We start from the raw sequence: 25,549 nt of genomic DNA, 5'->3' as shown, positions 1-25,549 counted from the left end.
CAAAAAATATATATATATTCTCTCATCATTTACTCGCCCTCATGCCATTCCAGATGTATATGCCTTTCTTTCTTCTGCAGAACACAAAGACATTTTAGAAGAATAGGACCATACAATACAAGTGAATGGTGACCAAAAATGTAAAGCTCCATAAAGCACATAAATGCCACATAAAAGTAATCCATAAGACACCATTAGTTAAATCCATGTCTTCTAAAGTGACCCAACTGGTTTTGGGTGAGAACAGACCAAAATGTAAAGTAATAAAGTAAAAGTTAAAAGTTTTGGTCACCATTCAGTTGCATTGTATGGGTCTACAAAGCTGAAATATTCTTCTAAAAACCTTTGTTTGTGTTCTGCACAAACTTGCAAATAGTGCTAGACCTTAAAGTTAACATCAAATGGCATTCTCAACTCATTTTACTTCTTTAATGTGATGTATTTCCAAGTGAAACTGGACATTTAGAGAAAGAAAAAATCCAGGGCGGAACTTTATCCATCAGAAATTGATTGTGTCATGAAAAGTAATCTTTGTGTGTCTGGTGGTTGGAATGGGATGGACTGAAAAATAAGAGGGATTTGTCATGTCAACCAAAAAGGAAAGTTGTTATAGAGGTGGAGCATGGGATTGCATTTTGATACCTGTTTGAACGAACAATTTGTTTTGTTTTTTGGTATCACTAGTGGTGCAGAAAGAACTAGATTTCTAGAGATACAGAAAAACCAGGAAACTAGAAATAGAGAAAAGAGTTCTGCATCATTTCTTGTGTGTGTCTTTGGAGGCTTTTTTGGAAAGGAATTTATTGGATATTGATACATTGATATAAAAGTCTTTATAAGACAGGAGGCAGGAGGAGATGAATTGAGAAATAAGAGGTATCAATAATGTCAGCCAAACAGTAAAGTCGTTTAAAAGGTGGAGTATTTTATTACCTTTTGATGAAAGATTGTAAAAACAAACATTATCTTTGGAATAACATGCACAGATGAATCATTCACAATTGGACCAGGAACAGGTATTAAGGAAGTAAATGGTGTCAATTTAGGTTTCATGTTTATTATAAAGCTGTGCCAGATCAGTAGCATACGATTCAACACAAAAACACAGGGTGCCCAGCCTGTGTGTTTTGCCTGTTTTCTGCTGCTGCACAGACTGCGAGGCCTTCGGGCAGTTCGGGTACTGCAGGAGGAGAAAGAGAGAAAGATGGAGAGGGAGAGAGACCACTGCAGAGCTGTAGCTACCATATGCAAATGAGGGACTGCACGCCGCATGACAAACGGATTATAAATCATTAAGCGCCTCTCAACCAATGAGAAATCAATGCACTCCTCACTCCATCTTCAAAAAGAGGAGGAGGAGAAGGCACGTAGTGTGTGGAGGCAGAAGGGTGAGGTGTTTCCTACACATCTTAATAACACACAATCATATTCTCCTACAAAACAAGCTGCATGAACAGCGAACCCATACAGCTCATGCATAATTACATACTACTAACAGAAAACAAAGCCTGTGTGTTATTTTGGCCTGATGGGTTTGTTAAATGCCTAAATATGATATCAAGGGTTTATATAGTTCCACATAAAGGTACAAAATAAATATTACATTACTAATGGTGAATTATTTCATAAACAGGCTTTTACACTTAAATCATTCCATTGGTTGTAATTTGCATTCAAAACTCCACTGTGCAACAAACAGATATTGCCTGATAATACCTGATAAGTTAAAGGGAAAGTTCACCCATAAATGAAGATTATATCATAATTTACTCACCAAACCTGGACTTCTTTCTTCCATGAAACAGATAAGGAGACAGTCTTAGTCCCCATTCACTTTCATTGCATCTTGTTTTCTGTGCAATGAAAGATAATGGTGACTGAGGCTAACATTCTGTCTAACATCTCCTTTTGTGTTCCATGGAAGAATGCAAAACAGGTTTGGAACAACATGAGGGTGAGTAAATGATGACAGAATTTTCATTTTTGGTAAACTATCACTTTAACAAACATTCTCTAATTATTTACTCACTCTCATGCCATCTAAGATTTGTGTGACTTTATTTATTCGGCAGAACACAAAGATCTTTAGAAGAATATTTCAGCTCTGTTGGTCCATAATGCAAGTGATTAGTGACCAAAATTTTGAAGCTCCATAAAGGCAGCAGAAAAGTAATATTACTCCATAGGACTCCATTGTTTAAACTGCAGTGGCAAGATGTACAATGTAAAAGGAGTTACATTTTGGTCTGTCCTCACCCAAAATATATTAGAGCTCTTAGGAAAACACAAATGAATCCATTGGTATTATGGATTACTTTTATGCTGCCTTTAAGGGTTTTTGGAGCTTCAAAGATTTAGTCTCCATTTAATTGCGTTGTATGGACCTACAGAGCTGAGATACTCTTCTAAAAATCTTCTTTCTGCAGAACAAAGAAAGTAATAAACATCTGGGATCTTCCTGGATCAGCGTTAAAGTAGAAAGCTGACACACTGATCAAAGATATCAGACTTAAATGTCATTACTCATGACCATGATGTGTAAAACATGGTGGATTTGCATTAATGGCGCCCCTTTAAATATGGGCAGAAAGCGGGAGAGATAAGGACAGACACCATGTTCTTTCTCACACCAACAGTGACTTTACCTTAAAGATAAACTCTGTGAACTGAGATCAGCATTATGATATGAGCTGGAACAGGCCTGTCTAAAAGTATGAGGTGCCCCTAGGGACATTATTCAGAATTACCATGCACATACATGTACTTTTCCTCTCACATACACATATGAAACCAAATTCATTCACATACTATTGTGAAATGCTCACACACATACAAGTGAAATGCTTTTACAAACACAACTGAAACGCTCTCATACATACAACTGAAAATATTACGCTCACACACACAACTGAAATGCTCACACACACACAACTGAAATGCTCACACACACACAACTGAAATGCTCTCACACACACAACTGAAATGCTCTCACACACACAACTGAAATGCTCACACACACACACAACTGAAATGCTCACATACACACACAACTGAAATGCTCACACACACACACAACTGAAATGCTCACACACACACACAACTGAAATGCTCACACACACGCAACTGAAATGCTCTCACACACGCAACTGAAACGCACTCACACACACAACTGAAACGCGCTCTCACACACACAAGTGAAATGCTCTCATACATACAACTAAAATGATTACACTCTCACACACACAACTGAAAAGCATTTCAGTATGTTGTATGAAAGCATTTCAGTATGTTGTATGCAAGCATTTCAGTATGTTGTATGCAAGCATTTCAGTTGAAACGGAAGGTGGTTAAAGTACCCACTCCAGTTGGTGGCAGTAGTGCACCTCAAGACGAATAACTAGAAGCTGTTGAAAGAAAGCATATAGGCGGTGGGCCGAGTCCGTCTATCTCGTTTAGTTTTTGATTTGATAGTTACCCAGCAGCTGTCTGGCTCATTTTTTTTATTTGTCTGTATGAATAATTCACAAAAAGATTACCGATTGTTTCCAACGCCAATTGTTGCACATTAAAGTATAAAAATAGATTTAATTTCGCTAGGTAAGACAACGTCAAGGTAAGATTTGTTTTACAATGATTATACACCCCTATATCTTAATGCTTTTCATATAAGTTGTATTTAAGACTGCAAGCTATACTTCGTCGTGAATATATGCGTTGTCGTTGATGAGAACACGAAAGAATGTTGGTAATGGAGCAGTAAAGCTAGGTCTAACGGTATGTTGCTTAGGCTAATCCAAATCATTCGGTACATACACAATGAACTAAGCAAAGAGTATTCAAATACGGGATATCCATCCATCCATCCATCGTCAACCGCTTATCCTGTGTACAGGGTCGCGGGGGGCTGGAGCCTATCCCAGCTAACATTGGGCGAAAGGCGGGGGACACCCTGGACAGGTCGCCAGTCCATCGCAGGGCCACACATAGACAGACATACACTCACACTCACCTCCACATCCACATCCACAAAATATGGGATAATTACGGGTAAATATTTAAACGGGAAGACAGTAAGAAATAATTTGACCGGTATGTCAAGGTTGGATTGGTTTATAGCAAGCTACCTAGGCTACAAGTAAGCTAGACTAATTATCAGCTAAAAAGAGTGCAAAGCAAAACAAAGAAATTATTTCAAATCAACTTTATAGTGGTAGTCATGGAGTTATATAAGCCATTTATGGTTGATCGTCACAGTTTATACAATGACACAATTCTGTGCATGGTAGCTTATGTGATTTAAAATTATCTAGTAATGTGTGCTTTCTGTGTTTATTTATCTGAATATAATTCAGTTGTTTATCAAACACACAGACACGGACAGGACAACATCATATCTCTCCACACCCAAATGACTACAGAGGTGATCGTTGACAATCATCACATCAACAGCACCATGAATGGAGCAGGTCAAGATCACGGAGTTGCTTAGTATCCACATCACAGATGACCCATCTTGATCTATCGACACCACCAACAGAACCTGGCCAAGAAAGTCCAAAAACCTCTGCACTTCCTCCCACAGTTGAGGAAGGCTCATCTCCCACAAATCCATCCCCTTAACTTTCTATAGGGGAATCATTGAGAGCCTCTTCCTTCCACCCCCACCCTCCAATAACCTAAGGGCAGCTGATTGACTCTTGCACAAATACACTGGTAGTTTACACTATGATGCTGCTACATTGGTTTATTTTTTGTATTTTTAAATTTGCTATGAACATTTGACCCCACTTACACACATATTGCACTGCCTTTTGCTACTTGTCATGTCATCCACTTGCACTGAAATACTATATTAATTAGGGATGAGTCACGATTTTCGAATATTCGATTAGTTGATTTTATTATAGAATATTGAATAGGATGTGCTGGGATGATTGTCTTTAAAAAAATCCCCATGTTTTAGTTGTGGTTATAAGTTGCAATCCTAAATTCACATAATATTTTTATACATTTTATAAATATATTCTTAATATTTTTTTTTTTTGTTTCTATGTTTGAGCTTATATATCTCAATATTAATAACAGTCTGGTTAATTTGGAGTCTTGAAATGTAAACTCTCAAGGGTTGGCTTTCTAAATATATGTTGGTTATGTGTATATTCAGAATGACTTCTGAGCAGCAACCTTTTTATTTTGGGGATGTCATGAATGCATCACTTGCCAAAATTGGGGCTGACTAGTAAGGGGTTAAACGTATATAAATGAAACGTTTTATATAAAAATTATACATTTGATACAAACCTTCACTGTTGTTAGCTGCATTTTCTATCTTCTTACGTGCTCTTCTTATGTGTTCTTTGTTGGTGAAGAGCATGTAGCATTCTCTGTGAAATCCAACATTAGCCGGCACATCTTGGACGTCTTCGGAATTTAAGTTAAATGCTAATACGGCTTTTTCAGCTATACTGTACTCTCTGTGGTTTGCAGGTTCACCCATAAATTTGTACATTGAACAATCTTTGCCCAACTTGTCTGGGAAAGGGGGGTTATAGGGCTTTTTACATTTGAGGCTAAATGGATAAAACACCTCATTTTTACCTCAGTATTACTGAACTACAGAACTAAATTAAAATTTGTAATGATTTACAGCAAAATTGTAATTTCAAGAACGCAGCTTCCTGGTCATCTGTGTTCATTATTTACATTGGTTGTCAAGGAAACGGGAGGTTTTCTAACGTTATGATTAGTACTCCTGCTTATTTGCCGGTTTAAAAAAGTAAGAGTTTGTAAGGACATTTTGCGTCAAATGTGCAAACAACAAAGTTGGAAACAATGTCTGTAGTACTTATACGATTTTATTACATGACCTCAGCAAAAAAAGACTTACACAGCTGTGAGGTAAGTATTAAATTCATAATTTCGAGGTCCGGCCCATCGCCTAATAGTAGAAAACCGCGCCTTCCACAACATAAGCGACTGTTGACCGTTATTTCGCCCGCCAATTGCGCTACACCAATGTCTTCCCAACAACAGCAAAGAACATTAGTCGATGCAGCGGGCTTGCTGAACACCATATTGGCTTCAGCGGAGACCATCAGAACACTGTCAAGTGCCACAACAATCGGGCAGCAGCCGACCGTTGCAACTCCAAGTGTGGACACGTCGATGGACGATCACCTAGCGTCGCTCTTCCCTTCCCGCCAGCGTAGCAGCGTTGCATTGTCAACTGCAGGTCCAGTCAGGAGAGAACATGCTCCACCACGTTATCAACCACAGCAATGTTTCAGCCCATGGATGTCAGGCAAAAGGAGAACAAGGTAAGTTAGCTAGAAACCAGCTTGCTTCAGCTTGTCATTTTTATTTCCTAATGACGAAAATGGGTGTTTGGAGGATACATCACGTTATCTACAGCTAACTTAAGTTAGGTGCTGTGATTAGTGGTCTTCCTAGTTTTAAAAATGACAAGCTGAAGCAAGCTGGTTTCTAGCTAACTTACCTTGTCCATCGATGTGTCCACACTTGGAGTTGCAACGGTCGGCTGCTGCCCGATTGTTGTGGCATTTGACAGTGTTCTGATGGTCTCCGCTGCATCGACTAATGTTCTTTGCTGTTGTTGGGAAGACATTGGTGTAGCGCAATTGGTGGGCGAACTAACGGTCAACAGTCGCTTATGTTGTGGAAGGCGCGGTTTTCTACTATGCTTTCTTTCAACAGCTTCTAGTTATTCGTCTTGAGGTGCACTACTGCCACCAACTGGAGTGGAGTGGGTACTTTAACCACCTTCCGTTTCAACTGAAATGTGCTTCCGTTTCAACTGAAATGCTTGCATACAACATACTGAAATGCTTACATACAACATACTGAAATGCTTTCATACAACATACTGAAATTCTTGCATACAACATACTGAAATGCTTTCATACAACATACTGAAATGCTTTTCAGTTGTGTGTGAGAGTGTAATCATTTTAGTTGTATGTATGAGAGCATTTCACTTGCGTGTGTGAGAGCATTTCAGTTGTGTGTGTGTGAGCATTTCAGTTGTGTGTGTGTGTGAGCATTTCAGTTGTGTGTGTGAGAGCATTTCAGTTGTGTGTGTGTGAGCATTTCAGTTGTGTGTGTGAGCGTAATATTTTCAGTTGTATGTATGAGAGCGTTTCAGTTGTTTTTGTAAAAGCATTTCACTTGTATGTGTGTGAGCATTTTACTATAGTATGTGAATGAATTTGGTTTCATATGTGTATGTGAGAGGAAAAGTACATGTATGTGCATGGTAATTCTGAATAATGTCCCTAGGGGCACCTCATATAAAAGTGTCAGGTTGAGACAGTGATGCTGAAATTCCACAGGCCCCAGTCTGTATGTCTATGGTGGAACAGCTATAAGCTCTATGCTATGAAGTACTGCACTTCAGAGGGATTAAAGGGATTGTTTAAAGAAATACAAATAGTCTGTCATTATTTAATCAGCCTTATGTCATTCCAAACCCATCTGACATCCTTTCTTAAATGGAACACAAAATGAGACATTCTGAATAATGTACTGGTCCCTCTTTTCCATGCAATTACCATGAATGGGAACTAAAGCTTACTAGCTTTAAAAGAACGTAAAAGCCCCGGGTCTTTTTCTGACATCATATATCACATCTAAGTCTTAATCTTAACAAGAATCAGGTCTTTTCAATTATTTGGGTGATCCAGATCATAAAACCATCATTACAAAAACTGAGAGTTCGTGGCAAATTCTGCACTTATCATTTTTAAAGGCAAATTAGATTTGCGGCAAATTGCCCCTTTTGCCAAAGGTTTGCTACAGGTTCACCACTACAATGGTATCGGTAACTGATGGCAAAAATTTGTGGTGAATAACAAGCTTCTTTGCATGTGGAAATAATGAGTGACATATGTGCAGCAAATTTGTGGCAAGTTTGTAGCTAGTTTGCCAGAACTCAACATTTTTGAAAGCCTGAATGATGAATTCACATAAAGCTATTGTATGTCCTCAGAAGGCTTGGAATATAGCTTGCAAGTCATATATGGTAACTCTGCTTTTGGTCTCCATTAATTGTAGCGGCCACTACATTCTTTAAAACTGCTCCTTGTGTGTTCCTCAGATGAAAGTCATACACATTTAGAACAACGTCAGGGTGAGCAAATGACAACAAAATGTTCATTTATAGGTGAACTATTCCTTAAATCCAACATGATGGAGTTCCCTTCTCCTGAAACACCTACAGAAGAATTCCAGCTTGAACACTGAACATTTCTCTTGATATGAGAAAACAAGCTTCTTGATTTGTGTGTGGCCCTGCCATGTGACAAGAAGTCAAATTCTGGAATGAACTGGGAAGAAAGGGGTGTGGAGGGGGTGGAAATCCTGTGGGGAAATCAGTGGGGTCCAAAAGTCTGAGATCACTTGTGAAAATGCTACAGATTTACATTTATCTAATTGAATCCAGTTATGTTTTCTTTACAAATTATATATCAGCATATTTATTGTAAAAGTTGAAAAATTAAACATGAATTAAGAATGACTTTGTAATTGTTTTCCCCATATTTTCCTTTTATGACAGCATACACACAAGTTTCAGCAAAACCTGATGATCCCTGTTATCCCAGCATGATATGAGAATGTTCCAAAGAGCATCTTGTGTGCTTCATTGGAAACAAGAAAACTTGCGTTATCGTGAAAATCTGTCTCATCGAAATACCTTGAATGTAGGTATACTAGAAAATGTAGAATGCATCTATGTGCGTTTTGAAATGTGCTGCGATGTGAAGATTCAACAAATTAACAACCATTCTTTTTTCTTATCGAATGATAATAATGATAAGTCAAATGAGTCCACAAGAAGGCAAGAATGTATTTTTAGAAACATAATATTGAATATTTATTAAACATTTCAATGATTCATTTTTTCTGCAAATCCTAAAACTTTCCAGCCTGCGCTCATAGTCAAATCGGAAAGGGTAGATTGACTTTTCTTTCGTCAAATTCGGTATACGTTGAACGGAATTACGAAACACTGCCCCCAGTGGCCAAATCAGTAAGTGTTGTAGGGCATATGGGCACGTGTGAGCTCCATTTATGTCCAGGAGAGGTCGCCAAAAGCTAGTGGTGAAGCAAGTTGTTTTCAGCTTTACAGAATGTTATACAATGAAGAGAAAATAATATATTTATAGATTCTATACCCCAACTCAAACCCAAACCTTACCTTAACCATTAGTGGAGTAAAAAGGTAATGTTAGAGGGAAAAGTGAAACCTCCGAATCATGCTCGTCATTGATTACTCAGACGTGGTTACTGTCTGGCTTTGAACCCTAGTCTCATGCGCTGCATATCGCGCCAGTTGGAAAAGTAAACACATTGAAACCTCTGCAAACATGTCTGATAAGAATGCTGTATGTCTGCGTGTTGGTATACAGTCGCCGATCCTAGGGTTCCGAAACTATCGGAAACATCATGCCGACTTCACGTGTGATCATGTTGCACTTTCTGTTTGTTTCCATGTTAAAATTACATTTTTAATCACAGATTTTCAATGTGGACTTTTGAATCCCACTGTATGTGTGATGGGGGTGTGATATTGGCGACAGGAAGGCAATAAATAAATGCTTATACCGTCATCATAAAGGCAGTTGAATCGAGAAAATGTTAACGTATAAAAAAAAAAAGAGACACAGAGACACACACACACACACACACACACACTTTAGACCATTCTGGCATCATCTCTTCTATAGGCACACAAGCTTCTCACTGAGGCACCACCTGTCATTGGATTTTTACTAGCCAAGGAGTATCACCACCACACAATATGTACACACACCCTTGCCAACAGATCGCACAGATACTGTACTGTACACACACACACGTTCAGGTGATCTGAGAAAACAAATGTAGTTTTTTCACCCCTCTGTGCCCATCTCTGTGATAACCGTGGCGCCAAACTGTGCAGAGTCTCTGCCCTTCCCTGCACAATGACCTCAGAAATATACACACACACACACACACGCTTATTTGGCTTTCTAAATGGGGACATACACTAGACTTCTACTGCTAATTATCCTTATTATACTACTATAGACTCCCCTAACACACCCTAACTCTTAGTCATTTTTAGAATTAAAATAAAAAAACACTAATTACTATATTTATGAATGATATAAAAACAAATTTCAATCGTCACTGATGGGAGCTTTTGTCATATTTAGCTTAATTTATTAAATATTTAGCATGTTTGTCCCCAAATTACAGATTAGTATATGCTGCACACACACTTTTAACCATTAACAGGAATAACATCACTACAACGTTACATGAATAACACAGGTAATCACGAAACCTCTGTAAGTAATGCACCCTCCCTCTTCCACTGTCTCTCCCCCCCCACAACCATGGATACAATGCATCCGGTATAAAGATATTATCATTGATTGTATCTGTATATGATAGCCTCTCTCTTTGAGTCTGATTGTGTGAGGATACCAACTTCTATAACTGTCATAGCCATGTCATAGCCAACAGGTAGCCATGACAACCACATTTTCACTCGTGCTGGTTATTATGACAACACAAAAAACAGCTTAAATTCTTTCACATGGACAATGACATCACAAAACAATTTAGTCACATAAATGGTTATCAAATGATGCCTCCAAAAACAGAAAATCCTATGATTTACAAACCACACATTACTAACTACCATGATGTGTACCATGCTAGGTTAATTAAAATTGGTTATTGAGAACTACAGCATTACCAGTGTAGTCCAATTTCTGAATGAATGACTCTTATAAGTTGGATCTTTTGAATTTGCAAACAGTGAAGTGTGAATATTGTAGTCCGATCCACAAACGATTGGCTCTTAGGAGTCAATTCTTTTGAGTGAATCTGAGTGAAAACTGTATATATCAGTATAATGTGTTTATGTGTATATATATATATATATATACACACACACACACACACACACACACACACACACTGATGGCCAAAAGTTTGGAATAATGTACAGATTTAGCTGTTTTGAAAGGAAATTTGTACTTTAATTCACCAAAGTAGCATTCAACTGATCACAAAATATAGTCAGTACATTCATGATGTAAAAGACAGCACAATCACTATTTGAAAAAAGTCATTTTTTTCCAATGCCTTATCCTTGAGTAATCATGCTAAATTGCTAATTTGGTACTAGAAAATAATTTGCCATTATATCAAACACAGCTGAAAGCAATTTGTTTCGTTAAATGAAGCTTAACATTGTCTTTGTGTTTGTATTTGAGTTGCCACAGTATGCAATAGACTGGCATGTCTTCAGGTCAATATTAGGTCAAAAATGGCAAAAAAGAAACAGCTTTCTCTAGAAACTAATCAGTCAATCATTGTTTTGAGGAATGAAGGCTATACAATGCTTGAAATTGCCAAAAAACAGACAAAGATTTCACACAAATGTGTACACTACAGTCTTCAAAGTCAAAGGACAACTGGCTTTAACCCTCTGGGGTCTGAGGGTATTTTGGGCCCTGGAGAATTTTGACATGCCTTGACATTTGTGCTTTTTTCAGTTGCTTAAAAACATATTAATGGCTAAAGTCTGATTACACTGTATTCAGCACAAACTGGGCTACAATAACATGTGAGCAACATGTATGTACAGGTTTGTATTTTTGAGAAACTAACGTTTATGCATGGTTTTTGAAAAATAGTATGTGTTATATGAAATAAGGTCATATAACACATACTCAACATTTGTCCACAAGACTTTTGAGAACTGGATCTTGTAGCCTAGAGTTTTTGCTACAAAATGATGTGAAAACCATACTGATCACTCATTCATATAAAACAATATAGTAATTTAACTTTTGTAAGACACTTTTAGTGTTGATGGGTAATATTCGAGGAGGCGTGAACTATCTTGAATATTGATGTGTTTCACACCTGAGGATACAAAGACCCCTCCCCTGGGCCTATCAATGAGGAATAGAGAATGAATGTGAGGAGACTTAATGATCAAAATCAAGTTTTAAGTTAAAAGAAGTAATCTGACTATATATTTTCTTTACATAAAGACTTCACTTAATGTTAGACCTACACTACCATTTAAAAGAAGTCTCTTCTGCTCACCAAGACTGGATTTATTTGATCCAAAATACAGAAACAACATTGATATTCTGAACACTTTTTACAATTTAAAAGAACAGTTTTCTATTTAAATATATTGTAAAATGCAATTTGTGATCAAAGCTGAATTTTCAGCAGTCTTCAGTGTCACATGATCCTTCAGAAATCATTATAATATGCTGATTTTCTAATATGGGCATATTTAAAGTGCATTTTACTAATTTAACCCTAACACATATTTGCAAGCACAAGCTTTGTTGATGATAATGAGGCATTATAAACACTAGATAAAATATAATCTAAACATTCATATTATTTTTATATCATATTACATATCATATATATATTATACAGCATACCATTTAAATACCTGCTTTAGCCGAAACAGCATTTAAATGTAACTAAAACTTGCTTATTGGGACATATTTCAAACGTCAATACTTTGAATCCTGTCTAGAAACAGTCCCACTAGTAAAATATGTACATGTTTATATAAAATAGCATGTAAACTATTGAAAACTAAATGACTTACTCGTCCGAAATTGTATCTGTATTTCCAACAGATAATTGGAAAAGAGTGTTATGGATCTTAACCCCATTGAGCTTGTGTGAGACCAGCTAGATTGTAAGGTTCATGAGAAGTGCCCGACAAGACAGCCGCATCTATGGTAAGTGCTACAGGACGCGTGGGGTGAAATGTCACCTGAGTATCTGGACAAACTGACAGCTAGAATGCCAAGGATCTGCAAAGCTGTCATTGCTGCACGTGGAGGATTTTTTGATGAGAACTCTTTGAAGTTTAAAAAGTTAATTAATGGTGACATTATTAATGTCCTAACTATACATTGTTATCAGTTGAATGTCACTTTGGTGAATAAAAGTACAACTATTTTCCATTAAGATCAGATTCTGTAAATGTTTCCAAACATTTGGCCACCAGTGTGTGTGTGTGTATGTGTATATATAAATGAAACATGTTTTTAGCACATATTTTGAATGCTTAGAATTTGTATTAAATATATAGTTACAGTAGTGCCAATTATTGGATTGCATTGATTCCTCTAAAAAGTCTATGTAAACATGTCTTTAGCAAGAAATGGATCTCTGATTTATAAAATCTGATCTGTTAACATCTGAAATGGATCTCATAATTTGGCAACAGACTCCTGGTCAGTACATGCAATAAAACATTTACTAATCCAAATATTTCCTCCTGAAAAGTAAGAACTGTTAATGAAACCATTAAGGAATCGTAACTGGTAAGAGGAATCCGAATCAGACCAGAATCATTAAAATCCTTAAGATTCCCATCCCTAATAATATACCATGTTTTGGAAACTATCATGATGGAGAACCATGTAAATACCATGGTAAATGAATACAGTAATCAAAATGTACCACTTTTGATCATGGTACTGCCACAATAATTTTTTGTAACAGAACTACACACAAATAGGTCAATTTGGCCAAATAGAGATACTTACAGTTCTGTGGCAATAAATTAAAATATTGTTCAAAAGTGTATCTATCAACATATCTATGAATACATACCTGACAATCACACAGAATTGCCACAATCACAATGGAACACAAAATCCAATTATGAGGTCACAATGCCATTCTTATCAGCATGATTAACTGATAGACAAACACACAATGGAGGCAACAATTTAACAGGCCACATGCCATAAGAACACATTAGACACACAATAGTGTACAGGCATGTGTGTGAGCAGTCACAATTCAGAACACCATAAAATCCATCGCTATGGCAACTATTTACCAAGTGGCCATTTAGAGGATACCAAGATGTTCAAGTATTACTCCACCTTTATTATCTCTCTATCATTCTTTCTGTCTCACACACATAATGAAGACACTGCAGTGAGTATGTAATATTTCATAAGAGTGTGAATCCATACGAAAGAGAGGACAGGCTCAATAGAATTGCAGGAGATGCGTGTGTGCCAGTGCAACTGCACACAGCCATTGCAGCATCAGTGGCAGAATTATACAGACTGTCAAATACTAACCTAAACATCACATCTCATTGTCACACAGAGCCAAACGTCTCATACATAACACACACACATCAATCAGTTTCTCCTGTTAAACAATCAAAGATGTCATGCTACACTAGGTGATCTGTACAACATACCAGTTACTGACAAGAATGAATGTAAACGTACAGACCTCACACACACACAGATGGTGATTAAATGATTTCTATCCCACACATGGCACTACACTGTGGAATGCCACAAACAGAAGGATCCTCCATTCCTAATGACAGAAGGTGGAAAGAAAAAATGACAGAGAGAGAGAGAAACCCTCCTTTATCTAGAAACATTAATAATTAAGATGCTACAGCAGTCACACCAAGCACAGCCGTCCATAACCACTGGACAGAGACTGTGCCCCATTCTGAAAGCATACACACACACAGACTGCCCAGCTGAGAGTCACAAACACATACACACACACTGCCTTCGAAAATGGCAATGGAGGATACACACCCAAAAATTCACAGCCCACCACAGCATCACCCTTGCTCCATGTGTCTTTTGCCACATCTTGGAACATTTTAACTGAGATAAAGGATACAAATTAGAGGATGAAGTGAAGGAGACGGACAGGTAGAGCGAGAGTGAGTCTTGAGGTGCTGCAAGCCTCTGACACAGCCTGTGTTGCGGTGGATGAACCAACCTGAGCACTGCCATCAGAAAGCAGCCTCGGTTTCTCCTCCCCCTAGCATTCTCTCCCACTCTCTCCATCACCAGCATCCCACACTCTGCCTCCATTATCTCCCTCTCTCAGCCAGCTTCTCTCACATTCATTCCACCCCTCTCAAGTGCTTCTTTCTTCTGGGTTGCAGAACCTCCCGTACACCCATAGCCCCGTCTTACCTGCTGCTTGCTGGGCGGCTGCCTGTTCTGGCGGTTGGGTCGGGGCCTGGAGCGGGTGTAGTGCCTCAGTGTGTGGCCTTCGATGGGCAGGTCCATAGGGGGCTGAGGAGGTGCGGGCTCCAAGCGCCAGTGCTCTCTGTTGCTAAGAGCGGCAGCAGCAACGGGAATAGCAACAGCAACAGCATCCGCCTCTCTCCCTTGGTAGGAGGGGCTTCCTGGCTTCAGCTGCCCTGCCGACATGACTGACAGCCCCGTCTCCAACGACAATGAAAGGGCCCGCCTCCTCTCATCCGTTCCTACCCTGGAGACCTGAGGCCCTCCCCCTCCTCGCTCCTCTACCTCCTGCTGGGGATGTGTAGCCGCACGCGCCTGCTGTTCGCCTTCCACATCTAACAAACCTGCAGAGAGAGAGTGAGAGGAAGGAAATAAGGGACAACAGAGAGAGACAGTGAGGGAGGGGTGCCATTGAATCCTGTATAATATGTGTATCTCTATTGAGATTAAATGGACAGGGATAGTCAGAGAAAGAGGATGGAGAAAGAGGAAGAGAGTGATGGGTATTCAGATATAAGGCAGAGGATAAGAGAGAATGATTGAATGATTAGAAGTGGAAAAAAGAACAGGAAAATGAAGATTAAACCAGAGACAAGGGTAACTGGACAGTGGGCATTCAGGAAATCCACATGACAGTCACAGACCAGCAATGGACCTCATGGAAATCAGTTCAGGTCACATTTCACCCCAAAATAAAAAAATATTATTTAGACTTTAAAGAACATTTAAAATTGCATTATGACATTATGTTCATGACAATTAAGCACATTTCCCCCTTAAATTTCCCAGATTTCTAAAGTCTCCAGATGTTTAGCTTTTTTCCAGAAAGCTCAATGGTGATTCTCGATTTATCATCATTTCTGTATTACAGTGTTTTTGCGCTGACATTATTTTCACGACAGTTAAAGGAATATTCCAGGTTTAATACAAGTTATGCTCAATCGACAGCATTTGTGGCATAATATTGATTACCACAAAAAAAAAAAAACGTTTCAATTAGTCCCTTATTTACTTAAAAAAAAAAATTGGGATTCCAGTGAGGCACTTACAATGGAAGTAAATGGGACCAATCTGTAAACATTAAAATACTCACTGCTTCAAAAGTATAGCCACAAGACATAAACAATGTGTGTTAACATGATTTTAGAGGGATGAAAACAGTAACTAACCTTTTCTGAGTAAATAATATCAGAGCAAACAATTTCTTTGACATTATTTTTATGACAATTAAATACATTTCCCCCTTAAATGTTCCCTCATTAACGCCAAGTCTCTGTCTGTCTTTCTTTCTTTCTTGTGATTTCCATTTTTCTAAAAAGTGAATCTCATTATGGTTTTATTTCTGTATTTTATTTTACTGACTTATATTTTACATATACAATGTTTTTATTTAAATAAGCATAAATTTAAGGCAGCACCACAAATGCTACCATGGTGTATAAAGACTACAATTTAAATAATACATTCAATTATTCAATTATCATTGAATTGGGGGGAAATGTTCTTAGTTGACATAAAAATAAAGTCACAATGGTCATCATAATAGGCTTCTTATTTAATGCAAAAAATATTAATTTTGTTTTTCTTTTGGTTTTGAGGTGAAATATGACTCTGGACATCAAAGTAACAATGAAAAGGACGGAAGAAGAAAAAAAGAGTGATAGATCTGAGATGACAGTTCATGTATACACAAAAGAGCCGAGGCGAGGAAGAGGAAGGTGGAGGATCTGGGGAGGGGCTGTGTCATGGTTGTATGCGGGCGGCCCCCTCCCTCTGTCTGTGGGGCTCAGTGGGGCTATGCTCCAGTTAGCTGCTGCCAGTAGTGTGTTACACAGCTCATTATATATAGTCTAGAGACAGGGTGTGACCTCCTAAATCCAACAACCCCCTCTCTTTCTCTGACTGGCAGGACACAGAGAGATGACCAATTAGACTGGGAGGGGAAATCCCATGAGGGGGGATCCCACTCTCACAGACAATATTTCAAAGAAAAAAGCAAGCTCTTAGTGTCCCACTGTAGCACTACTGCATCACAAACACACACACAATCTCACACATCAGCACAAGAGGTCAGATTCTGTAATTAAAGAAAATACATTTTTTGGAAGTCAGACTAGTTCACCCAAAATGTTTTATTCTGTCATCACTTACTCACTAATGTTGTTCCAAACCCACATTACTTTCTTCTGTGGAACAAAAAAGGAGAAATATTAAATGTTGATGCAGCTTTCACCCATACCTTGAAAGAGAATAGGATGGGGCACTGTCAAGCTCCAAAAATGAGAAAAAGCACCATAGTAACACTATAAAATAATCCATATGACTCTTGCGCCTGGAATTTAAGTCAATATTCAGTGAAAATCTGAAACAGAACTAATGGCAGTTGGTTTAATTGACCTGGTGCAACATGGCAAGAGTGAATATACGCATGTGTAAGTACAATTTTGTGAGCTATGTGAACTATGTGAGCTACAGGCTTGCAGAGGGCAAGATTCTGGACACTATATAAACTGGACACTTTGTGCTTTCATAGTGTGGAAAAGGAGCATATTCATGACATACATATACAGACACACTTTGAGCTACCAGTAAATCTGATTTGGCCAATGCCAAGCATGCTGAAGTAAAGGATTTGAGCTATATGGCTGAAAAAGGTCTATCCAACCATTTACATTTAGTTTACTCTTTAAATATCATCTTGGTTTTAGCTAAGATAAGAGCATCAACAACGCTTTGACCCCTGCTGTTCTGATATCATTGATGGTTGCATAATTAAACAGATCTGAACATGACCTCTGACCTCAGCAGCTGTGATGCGAAGGTTTGTTACAACCAATAATTTTGCCAGTAATGCCCATCTATGATGTCACCAGTGTGCAAGCTGCATCCAATGAAATTTGAATCAGGAGGGCAAAAGCAGAGGGACAGCATTTGAGAGAGGGCAAGAAGTGAAACTTTTTCAACAAGCAGCTCTCCTCGCCATCAAGGCACAGGGGACCTACTTTTGACGGAGGGGGCGGGACGGATGCTACGCGAGTGGAAGCTGCTTCTCCAGATGACGGGGATGTACTGAGGACATAGGCAGAGAGAAAAAACAATCATCTTAATATACAGCTGTACATATAACTAACCTGAAACATCGCACTTAAACAGGACATGAAGGACTGATTTGATTAAAGTAAACATCTTGTAAGTTGCTCTGGTAGGAAACTAATTGAGCCCAAATTGAAAATCTCGATTTTTTTCCCCCATTCAAACCAGGATTTAAACAAACTTTTAGATTTAAACAAGATGTTCTTTTGTACTTTCTCAAATCATTCTGGGTCAACACAGATCATCAAGTTTTGCACAAACCTATGGAGTCCAGCATGAGTGCATGCTCTCATTAAAACAAACAGAGACAAAGCTAATACAATACAATTCTGAAATTAATGTACATTTTTCAGTTAAATGTATCACTCAGATTGCTATACATATAATCTAATTTGTAATGAAACATTTAGTTTTAAAAACAAAATAAAAAAAAATAAGAATATTCTGCAACAATTTACAATTGGAACAACAAGGTTCCATTCGTTAACATTAGTTAATGCATTAGGTATCATTAACTAACAATGAACAATATATATTTTCACAGCATTTATTCATATTAGTTAATGTTCGTTAATAAAAATACAATTCTTAGTTCATGTTAGTTTATTCTTAGTTCATGTTAGTTTATATTGCAATAACCTATGTTAAACTAATACAACTTTTGATTTATTTATTTTTTTACTAATATAGGTTTTAATTAACATTAACTAAGATTAAAAAAAATGCTGTAAAAGTATTGATCATTGTTAGTTCATGTTAACTAATGCTGTTAACTAATGTTAACGAATGGAACCTCATTGTAAAGTGTTACCGAATTTTCACTATTGGTCTCATCTCTGCATATTAATACACCAAGCTATGCTGAACAGCCTACAGTTAGGCTAATGCAATACATTATTTGCCTCCATTTTACAAAAGCAATAAGCCACTCTAGCACGTGCGTAAATGCTTCAACATAAAATGTACTAATTTATTCTTATGTGTAAAATAAGATACAAGGGAAGGAGAGGTGAGTAAGTGTAGCAGAATGTAAGAGTAGAGCAGACGTGCTCTGGCCACACATCATCTGTGGGGAATTCATGCCCCATCACTCTGAGGTGAGGTGCTTTAGCCTTGAGATTGGTAGACTGGGAGAACTCCCTCATGTGCTTGTCCTGAGAGCAGAGGAGATACATGTTACATATCTCTCTCTCTCTCTCTCTCTCTCTCTCTCTCTCTCTCTCTCTCTCTCTCTCACACACACACACACACACATACTATTCTCATCTGCTTAATACAAACATTCAAGAATGAAAACACTCACCAGTTTTTCCTGAGCCACTGACAAGTCCTGGAGAACTTCATCAAATATACTTTCCACCAGAGACAAACTGATGGACAGTTTCAGTTCACTGAGAAAAAGAGAGAAAGATAAGCACAAAGTAATGAAAATTATTATTCAGGATTAAGGAATGAGTTATTTAGCACATCATAGGACAAGCACAATACTCTATTCTGTGAATTTGTTTTTTAAGTTTCAAGAAATTAAAACAGAAATTTCACATTTGAAATATTTAAAATAATTTCTCCTATCCCAGCTTATTATGCAGACATCTATAATAAATAGGCCATCTGTAGGTTGTTTTTCCCAAAAAGTGTAGCATTGTGGCGCTATCAAAACATTTGTTTGATTATACCCAACCAGTTCAACACAGCAACAATGGCTCAATCTATGGTGTGACTTTGGGGTTGGACTCAATGGCAGATGAGGGGAGAGTTTAAACATGTTTAAAAAAAAAAAAAAATCAAACATTTTGCAATTCTCTTTTTATGACCCAAGTGGCACAGACATTATGCACTTTATCTTTGATGTTTTTCCCTCCTATTGCGTTCATAATCTGCACCCATCCTTTGCATTAGCGGGTCACTTTTGACAGGTTTAGTTCTAACAGGTCACTTGCAGATACGCTAACAGATACTGAACCAATCAACTGTGAAGAAAGTGACATCTCTGACACAAAGAAGTCAATCCCTCGTGTCTCTTAGACCGCACAATACAGAAAAGAAAAAAATCTTAGAATCCACAAAATCAACTATTCATGATAAATTATTTCAATATAGATTTTCAGTAGATGTTGTCTTGTAATTTATTTAAATATACTATAATTGTTTTCAATTTACCTACTCTAGCTATAAAATATCCACGAAAATATCAAATATTAACATTACAGAAAATTAAACTATCTAAAAAAGTCAGCTAGTAAGATAGATTAGGCCTAATATAAAACCTTCCAACAGTACAAAATACTAAAAAGCTTAATTACGCTATAAGATTGCTATAGAAACGGACCTCCTATAGACTATTCAGTATTTCATGTGAAATTCAATATGAGCAGTACACAAAACACCACTTTAAAAAGAACAAATACATCTTATTATTGCATAGTGTATTCTGAGTGCTCACCTTTTAACTATTCTATAGTAGCCTATATGATTTAGTAATAGCATTAAATGATATTTAGCTTTCAATTTAAATAAATATAAAAAGCTTTATATTTTAAATACAGTTTGTACACTTTTAAAATCAATAAGCCTGCGTATTCTTGTTGTGGACCAAGATGAATTCATCAATGCATTAATACTTCAGCTTTATGTTTTTATCACATTGAGAATTTCTTTCCAGCAGTCCTCTTGAGCTCTCACACCAGCTGCAGTGTTTCTTCTTGCTGTGAAAATGTCTTTCATTTCTTCATTCTTGTAAAATGATCCCCTTGTGCTCTGTAAATCATGTGTTTTAATTCTTCATGATTTCATGGTGATGTCTTGTGTAGTGTAAATGCAGTTTCGTTTTTTTTATTTTTATAACATTCTCTTGTTGTTCTGATTAAATGTGTTTAAATCTTTTATATTTTTATAATGATCAGCCTCCAGAAGAGAGATAAATCCCACTGACTCTCTCAAGAAGGGAATGGCTCTCTTTCTCTCTTTACATGCTTCACGCGATTGGCTATTCCCTACAAACATCACTCATTCATGTGATCATGTACACGTGTGTGTACTAATCTTAAAATCAGGATTGATCTGAGTTGACAGAGAAAGTTGATTAGCAGTGTCATGGTTCGGGTTTTCCCGAAACCAATCTTGTAACCCCGAATTTGTTCAGCTTGCTTTATGATACAGACCTCAGGTATGTACGTGTCTGTATTTCACACTGTGTGTATGTGTGCATGCATGTTTGTAAACTGGATGCAGTCACAATGAAATGTAAAAAAAAGTGTGTGTGAGGATATGGGAAAGTGGCTAAACGTATGTAAAGTATCTCAAAGTAAAATCTAATTCATACATGTACATTTTTTTAAAAAAAATCACAATATCATGTGAAAAGCCATAGTTGTTGCCTGGATCAAAACCGACCCACAACCACAAACAAAGCAATAATTTGTTTTAAATTGTTATATCACTTTAAAAACTATTAAAATCAATCTGAAAATATTTTGTTACGTGTATTTTAATTGTCTTGACAAAGTCACAAAGTTTGGTTCCCGTACTAAAATCTATGTCATATTTAGAGATTATTATCCACCTCTCCCAGGTCAGAAATGACCCAAATACAATAGTCATGTACATGAGTGTCCCACCTGAGTTTGTTGCTGATGCTGTTCTCTGCCTCTTGCATGGTCTTCTGAATAAAGTGTGCCACCTGACGGGTTTTCTTGGCCACGCTATCTGCCAGCTGTTCGCTGAGACTTGACCTCTGGACAACTCTGGAGCAGGATTACTGGGCAGACTGCAGCATTGCCGTAGCCAGTTCCTGTACAGCACACACAAAAAAAATATTTCTAATACCATCTAATACCATTTAATTTTCTTGTACAATTCCTATAGCTCATCTGGTAACACATGGAACTAATAAAAGCCTACTTAATTCATAAATATTACCCTACAAGTATGGCCTCCAACAAGATTTTCAATTGTTAATTCTTATTACATAGCAAATACTACATCAGCAAAGTAAACAGTTATTTTGGACATCAAAAGCGAGTGTGCTGTATACATAGACACTCCCATAAAACATGATTCAACTTTACCTGGATCTCCCCAGTGATCGATCTCCTGATGGCTTTAGCAGTGTCGTTGAGAATGTATTTTAACATGTAACCACTAGAGGGCGCCCTCCCCAACTCATGGAGCCCTGCAAAAGACTGAGGAGCAAGGACAGTGTCTAAGATCAGTAGATTATTCACTTAGTATAGAACAATATTATATTGCCAAGGAAATGTTAAACAAAAAGACTGTATAGCAAAAATGTAAAGGTTTTGGATATTTTCTGATTCAGATGGATCATGTTTTACAGTTGTGGGCAAAAATATTGGCACCCTTGGTAAATATGAGCAAAGAAGGCTGTAAAAAAGGGGTGTGGGGTATCTCATTATTAAATACAAGTTTTTTCTCCAAAACATATTTGTCACAATTATTGGCACCCCTAGAAATTCTTATGAGTAAAATATATCTGAAGTATATTCCCATTAATATAAAAAAAATGTAGTACACCTGGGTGACTACAAACATGAAATTGGCTTCCTGTTTCACAAGGGTATAAATATGAGGTAACACACAGGCCAAATTCCCTTAATCATCAGTCACAATGGGTAAGACTAAAGAATATAGTTCTGATGTGTGGCAAAAGGTTGTTGAGCTTCACGAATGGGAAGTGGCTATAAGAAAATCATTGAAAATGCCCATTTCCACCATCAGGGCAATAATGAACAAGATCCACTTAACTGGAGATGTTACGAATCAGCCTGGAAATCACATATGTCTATACTGTCTCCATGCACGGTGAGGAGGATGTTTCATGTGGCCAAATATTCTCCAAGGATCACAGCTGGAGAATTACAGAAATTATTTGGGTCTTGGGGTCAGAAAGTCTCCAAAACTACAGAAGTCACCTACATCATCACAAGTTGTTTGGGAGGGTTTCAAGAAAAAAAGCCTCTGCTCTCATCCAACAACAAACTCAAGCATCTTAAGTTTGCCAGACACTACTGGATCTTCAAATGTGACTGGGTTCTATGGTCAGATAAAACAAAAATAGAGATTTTTGGCAGCAAACACCAGAGACTGGTTTGGTGCAGATGAAGTACCCAGTGCCCACAGTTAAACATGGTGGTAGATTTTTAACATTGTGGGGCTGTTTTTCAGCCAGAGGTCCTGGACATCTCGTTCGGATACATGGCATCACGGACTCTATAAAATACCAACAGATAAAAAAATCTAAACCTGGCTGCCTCTGCCAGAAAGCTTCAAATGAGCTGTGATTGGATCTTCCAGCAGGACAATGATCCAAAACAAACATCAAAATCAACACGAAAATTGGTTCCCTGACCACAAAATCTGGGTTCTGCCATGGCCAATCCAGTCCCCTGAACAGAACCTCATTGAAAACCTGTGGGGTGGACTGAAGAGGAGAGTCCACCAACATATTTGGTGGCAGTGGTGGCTCAGCGGTTGAGGCTCAGGGTTACTGACCAGAAGGTTGGGGGTTCAAGCCCCAGCACCAACAAGATGCCACTGTTGGGCCCTTGAGCAAGGCCCTTAACCCTATCTGCTCCAGGGGCGCCGTATCATGGCTGACCCTGCACTCTGACCCCAGCTTAGCTGGGATATGTGAAAACAAATAAATTTCACTGTATATATGCAAAAAAACTGTGTGTATAATGTGTGACCAAAATAAAGGATTCGATTCATAGACCTCAGATTTTGAAGGATCTGTACAGATTCTGTATTGAGGAATGGTCTCAGATCCCTTGCTCATGTGTTCTCCAACCTCATTAGGCATTATAGTTGAAGACTCAGAGCTGTTATCTTGGTAAAGGGAGGTTGCACAAAGTATTGAATAAAAGAGTGCCAATAGTTGTACTACACATATATTTGACAAAAATATTTGTTTTGTAATAAAACTTGTGTTGTGTTGGCAATTGATTGATATCCATTAGAGGATATATTTTTGTAAATATTTTGAATGAAAGGATAAACAATAAAGACATATTTTCACAGCCTTTTTGCTCATATTTACCAAGGGTGCCCATATTTTTGGCCACAACTGTATGATTAAGTTCATACACTAATAGCTGTCTTTGCATGCTGGAGTGCTTCCTCTGCAAGCAGGATGTCCAACTTCACCTCTTGTGTATTATAACAGGTTAGAGAGTGCACACTGTACTGTAGTCTTCTGCAGAGATCCTGCACTAACTGAGCACAGAGGAAGAGAGAGACAGGAGAGGCAGGGTCAGATGCAGACCATACACTCTTATATTCTTATATATTTTATGATCTGAACCATGAGTATATCATGTACATGTAACAGTAGAATCTCACGGTGGTAATAGGCAGTAATAATCATAGCGGTGCATATTAACAGTGAGTCAAACCTTTTCAGAGAGTGTTGCCTTAAGTCCATGCTGCACATGACACATGTCCTCACCTGCATCGCACCATCTTTGATTGTTCCTTAGTAAACAAGCCTGAATCTACATACACACATATAAAGTTAGATGTTGTATACAGTGTCCCCAAAAGGCATTAGGACACCTAAGCAACACTTGAAATGTATGAATGCATTAGCATTATCTTACAAAACATTTAGACAATTACATTTATACTAAATAAATTTGTCACAAACACACTTTATGCAAGACATTTCACAAAAAGTAGGTTATAAGTTTTCAAATTATTAAATATTTGGACACTTTCTGGTGGTTAAACATTAGTGGACTGTGGAACATGTCCACTGTGAACGTCATTTACATCTGTGTTCACTCTTGATTGGACACCTGTGTGAACTTGAGGGGAACTGACTTCATACATCCACAAAAAAATACTTTGAGACCAGTTGGTTACAGGTAATTGCAAAACTTATAAAGAAAAACAGTCTGTCATTGTTAGGAATTCCTTGTCTTGTTTCACTGTTGCCCTTTGTCTGCCACCTTTGCATTCCTTAGTTTTCACTTTTGTCTTTTGGTTAGCCTTCGTGTTCACTTGTCATTGTTTAGAACTACACTTCCCAGAATCCACCTGCCATCTTCACTGCCATTTTGTTCATTGTTTTCACCTGTATCTCATTCAGTCATCACTCACTGTGTATTTAAGCCCTGCTTTTTGTTCACCCCTTGTCGTTCGTTGAGTGTTGTTAGCCTGGTATGTGTTTCCTGCCCGTTTCCTCTGTCTTGTGTTTATTTCCCCATTGTGGGTTTTTTCTTTGTGTTTATTTGTTTATCTGTTTATAATAAAATAAGCTTGCATTTAGACCCGCTCTCCTCGTTTGCCTTCGCTGTCTGCATGCGTAACAGAACGAACGACCAATATGGATCTAGCAGCTTACCTGATGGAACTGA

At 37.8% G+C, this 25,549-nt stretch overlaps 1 protein-coding gene across 1 annotated transcript in view; it reads right to left on the bottom strand.

Annotated features, from left to right (window-relative positions):
• LOC127623023 (capping protein, Arp2/3 and myosin-I linker protein 2-like) overlaps positions 1-25,549 on the bottom strand; it is a 93,999-nt gene that overhangs the window by 24,206 nt on the left and 44,244 nt on the right. Inside the window, 8 exon segments of the mRNA XM_052097238.1 lie at positions 15,030-15,427; positions 18,086-18,152; positions 19,238-19,330; positions 19,480-19,567; positions 21,794-21,966; positions 22,244-22,357; positions 24,279-24,407; positions 24,587-24,685. Coding sequence (XP_051953198.1) covers positions 15,030-15,427; positions 18,086-18,152; positions 19,238-19,330; positions 19,480-19,567; positions 21,794-21,966; positions 22,244-22,357; positions 24,279-24,407; positions 24,587-24,685 — 1,161 coding nt within the window.

The sequence above is a fragment of the Xyrauchen texanus genome, chromosome 29, assembly GCF_025860055.1.
Source record: "Xyrauchen texanus isolate HMW12.3.18 chromosome 29, RBS_HiC_50CHRs, whole genome shotgun sequence".
In the NCBI taxonomy this organism is placed as follows: domain Eukaryota; kingdom Metazoa; phylum Chordata; class Actinopteri; order Cypriniformes; family Catostomidae; genus Xyrauchen; species Xyrauchen texanus.
The sequence above is the reverse complement of the archived record's forward strand: the minus strand, read 5'-3'. Positions and strand labels throughout refer to the sequence as shown.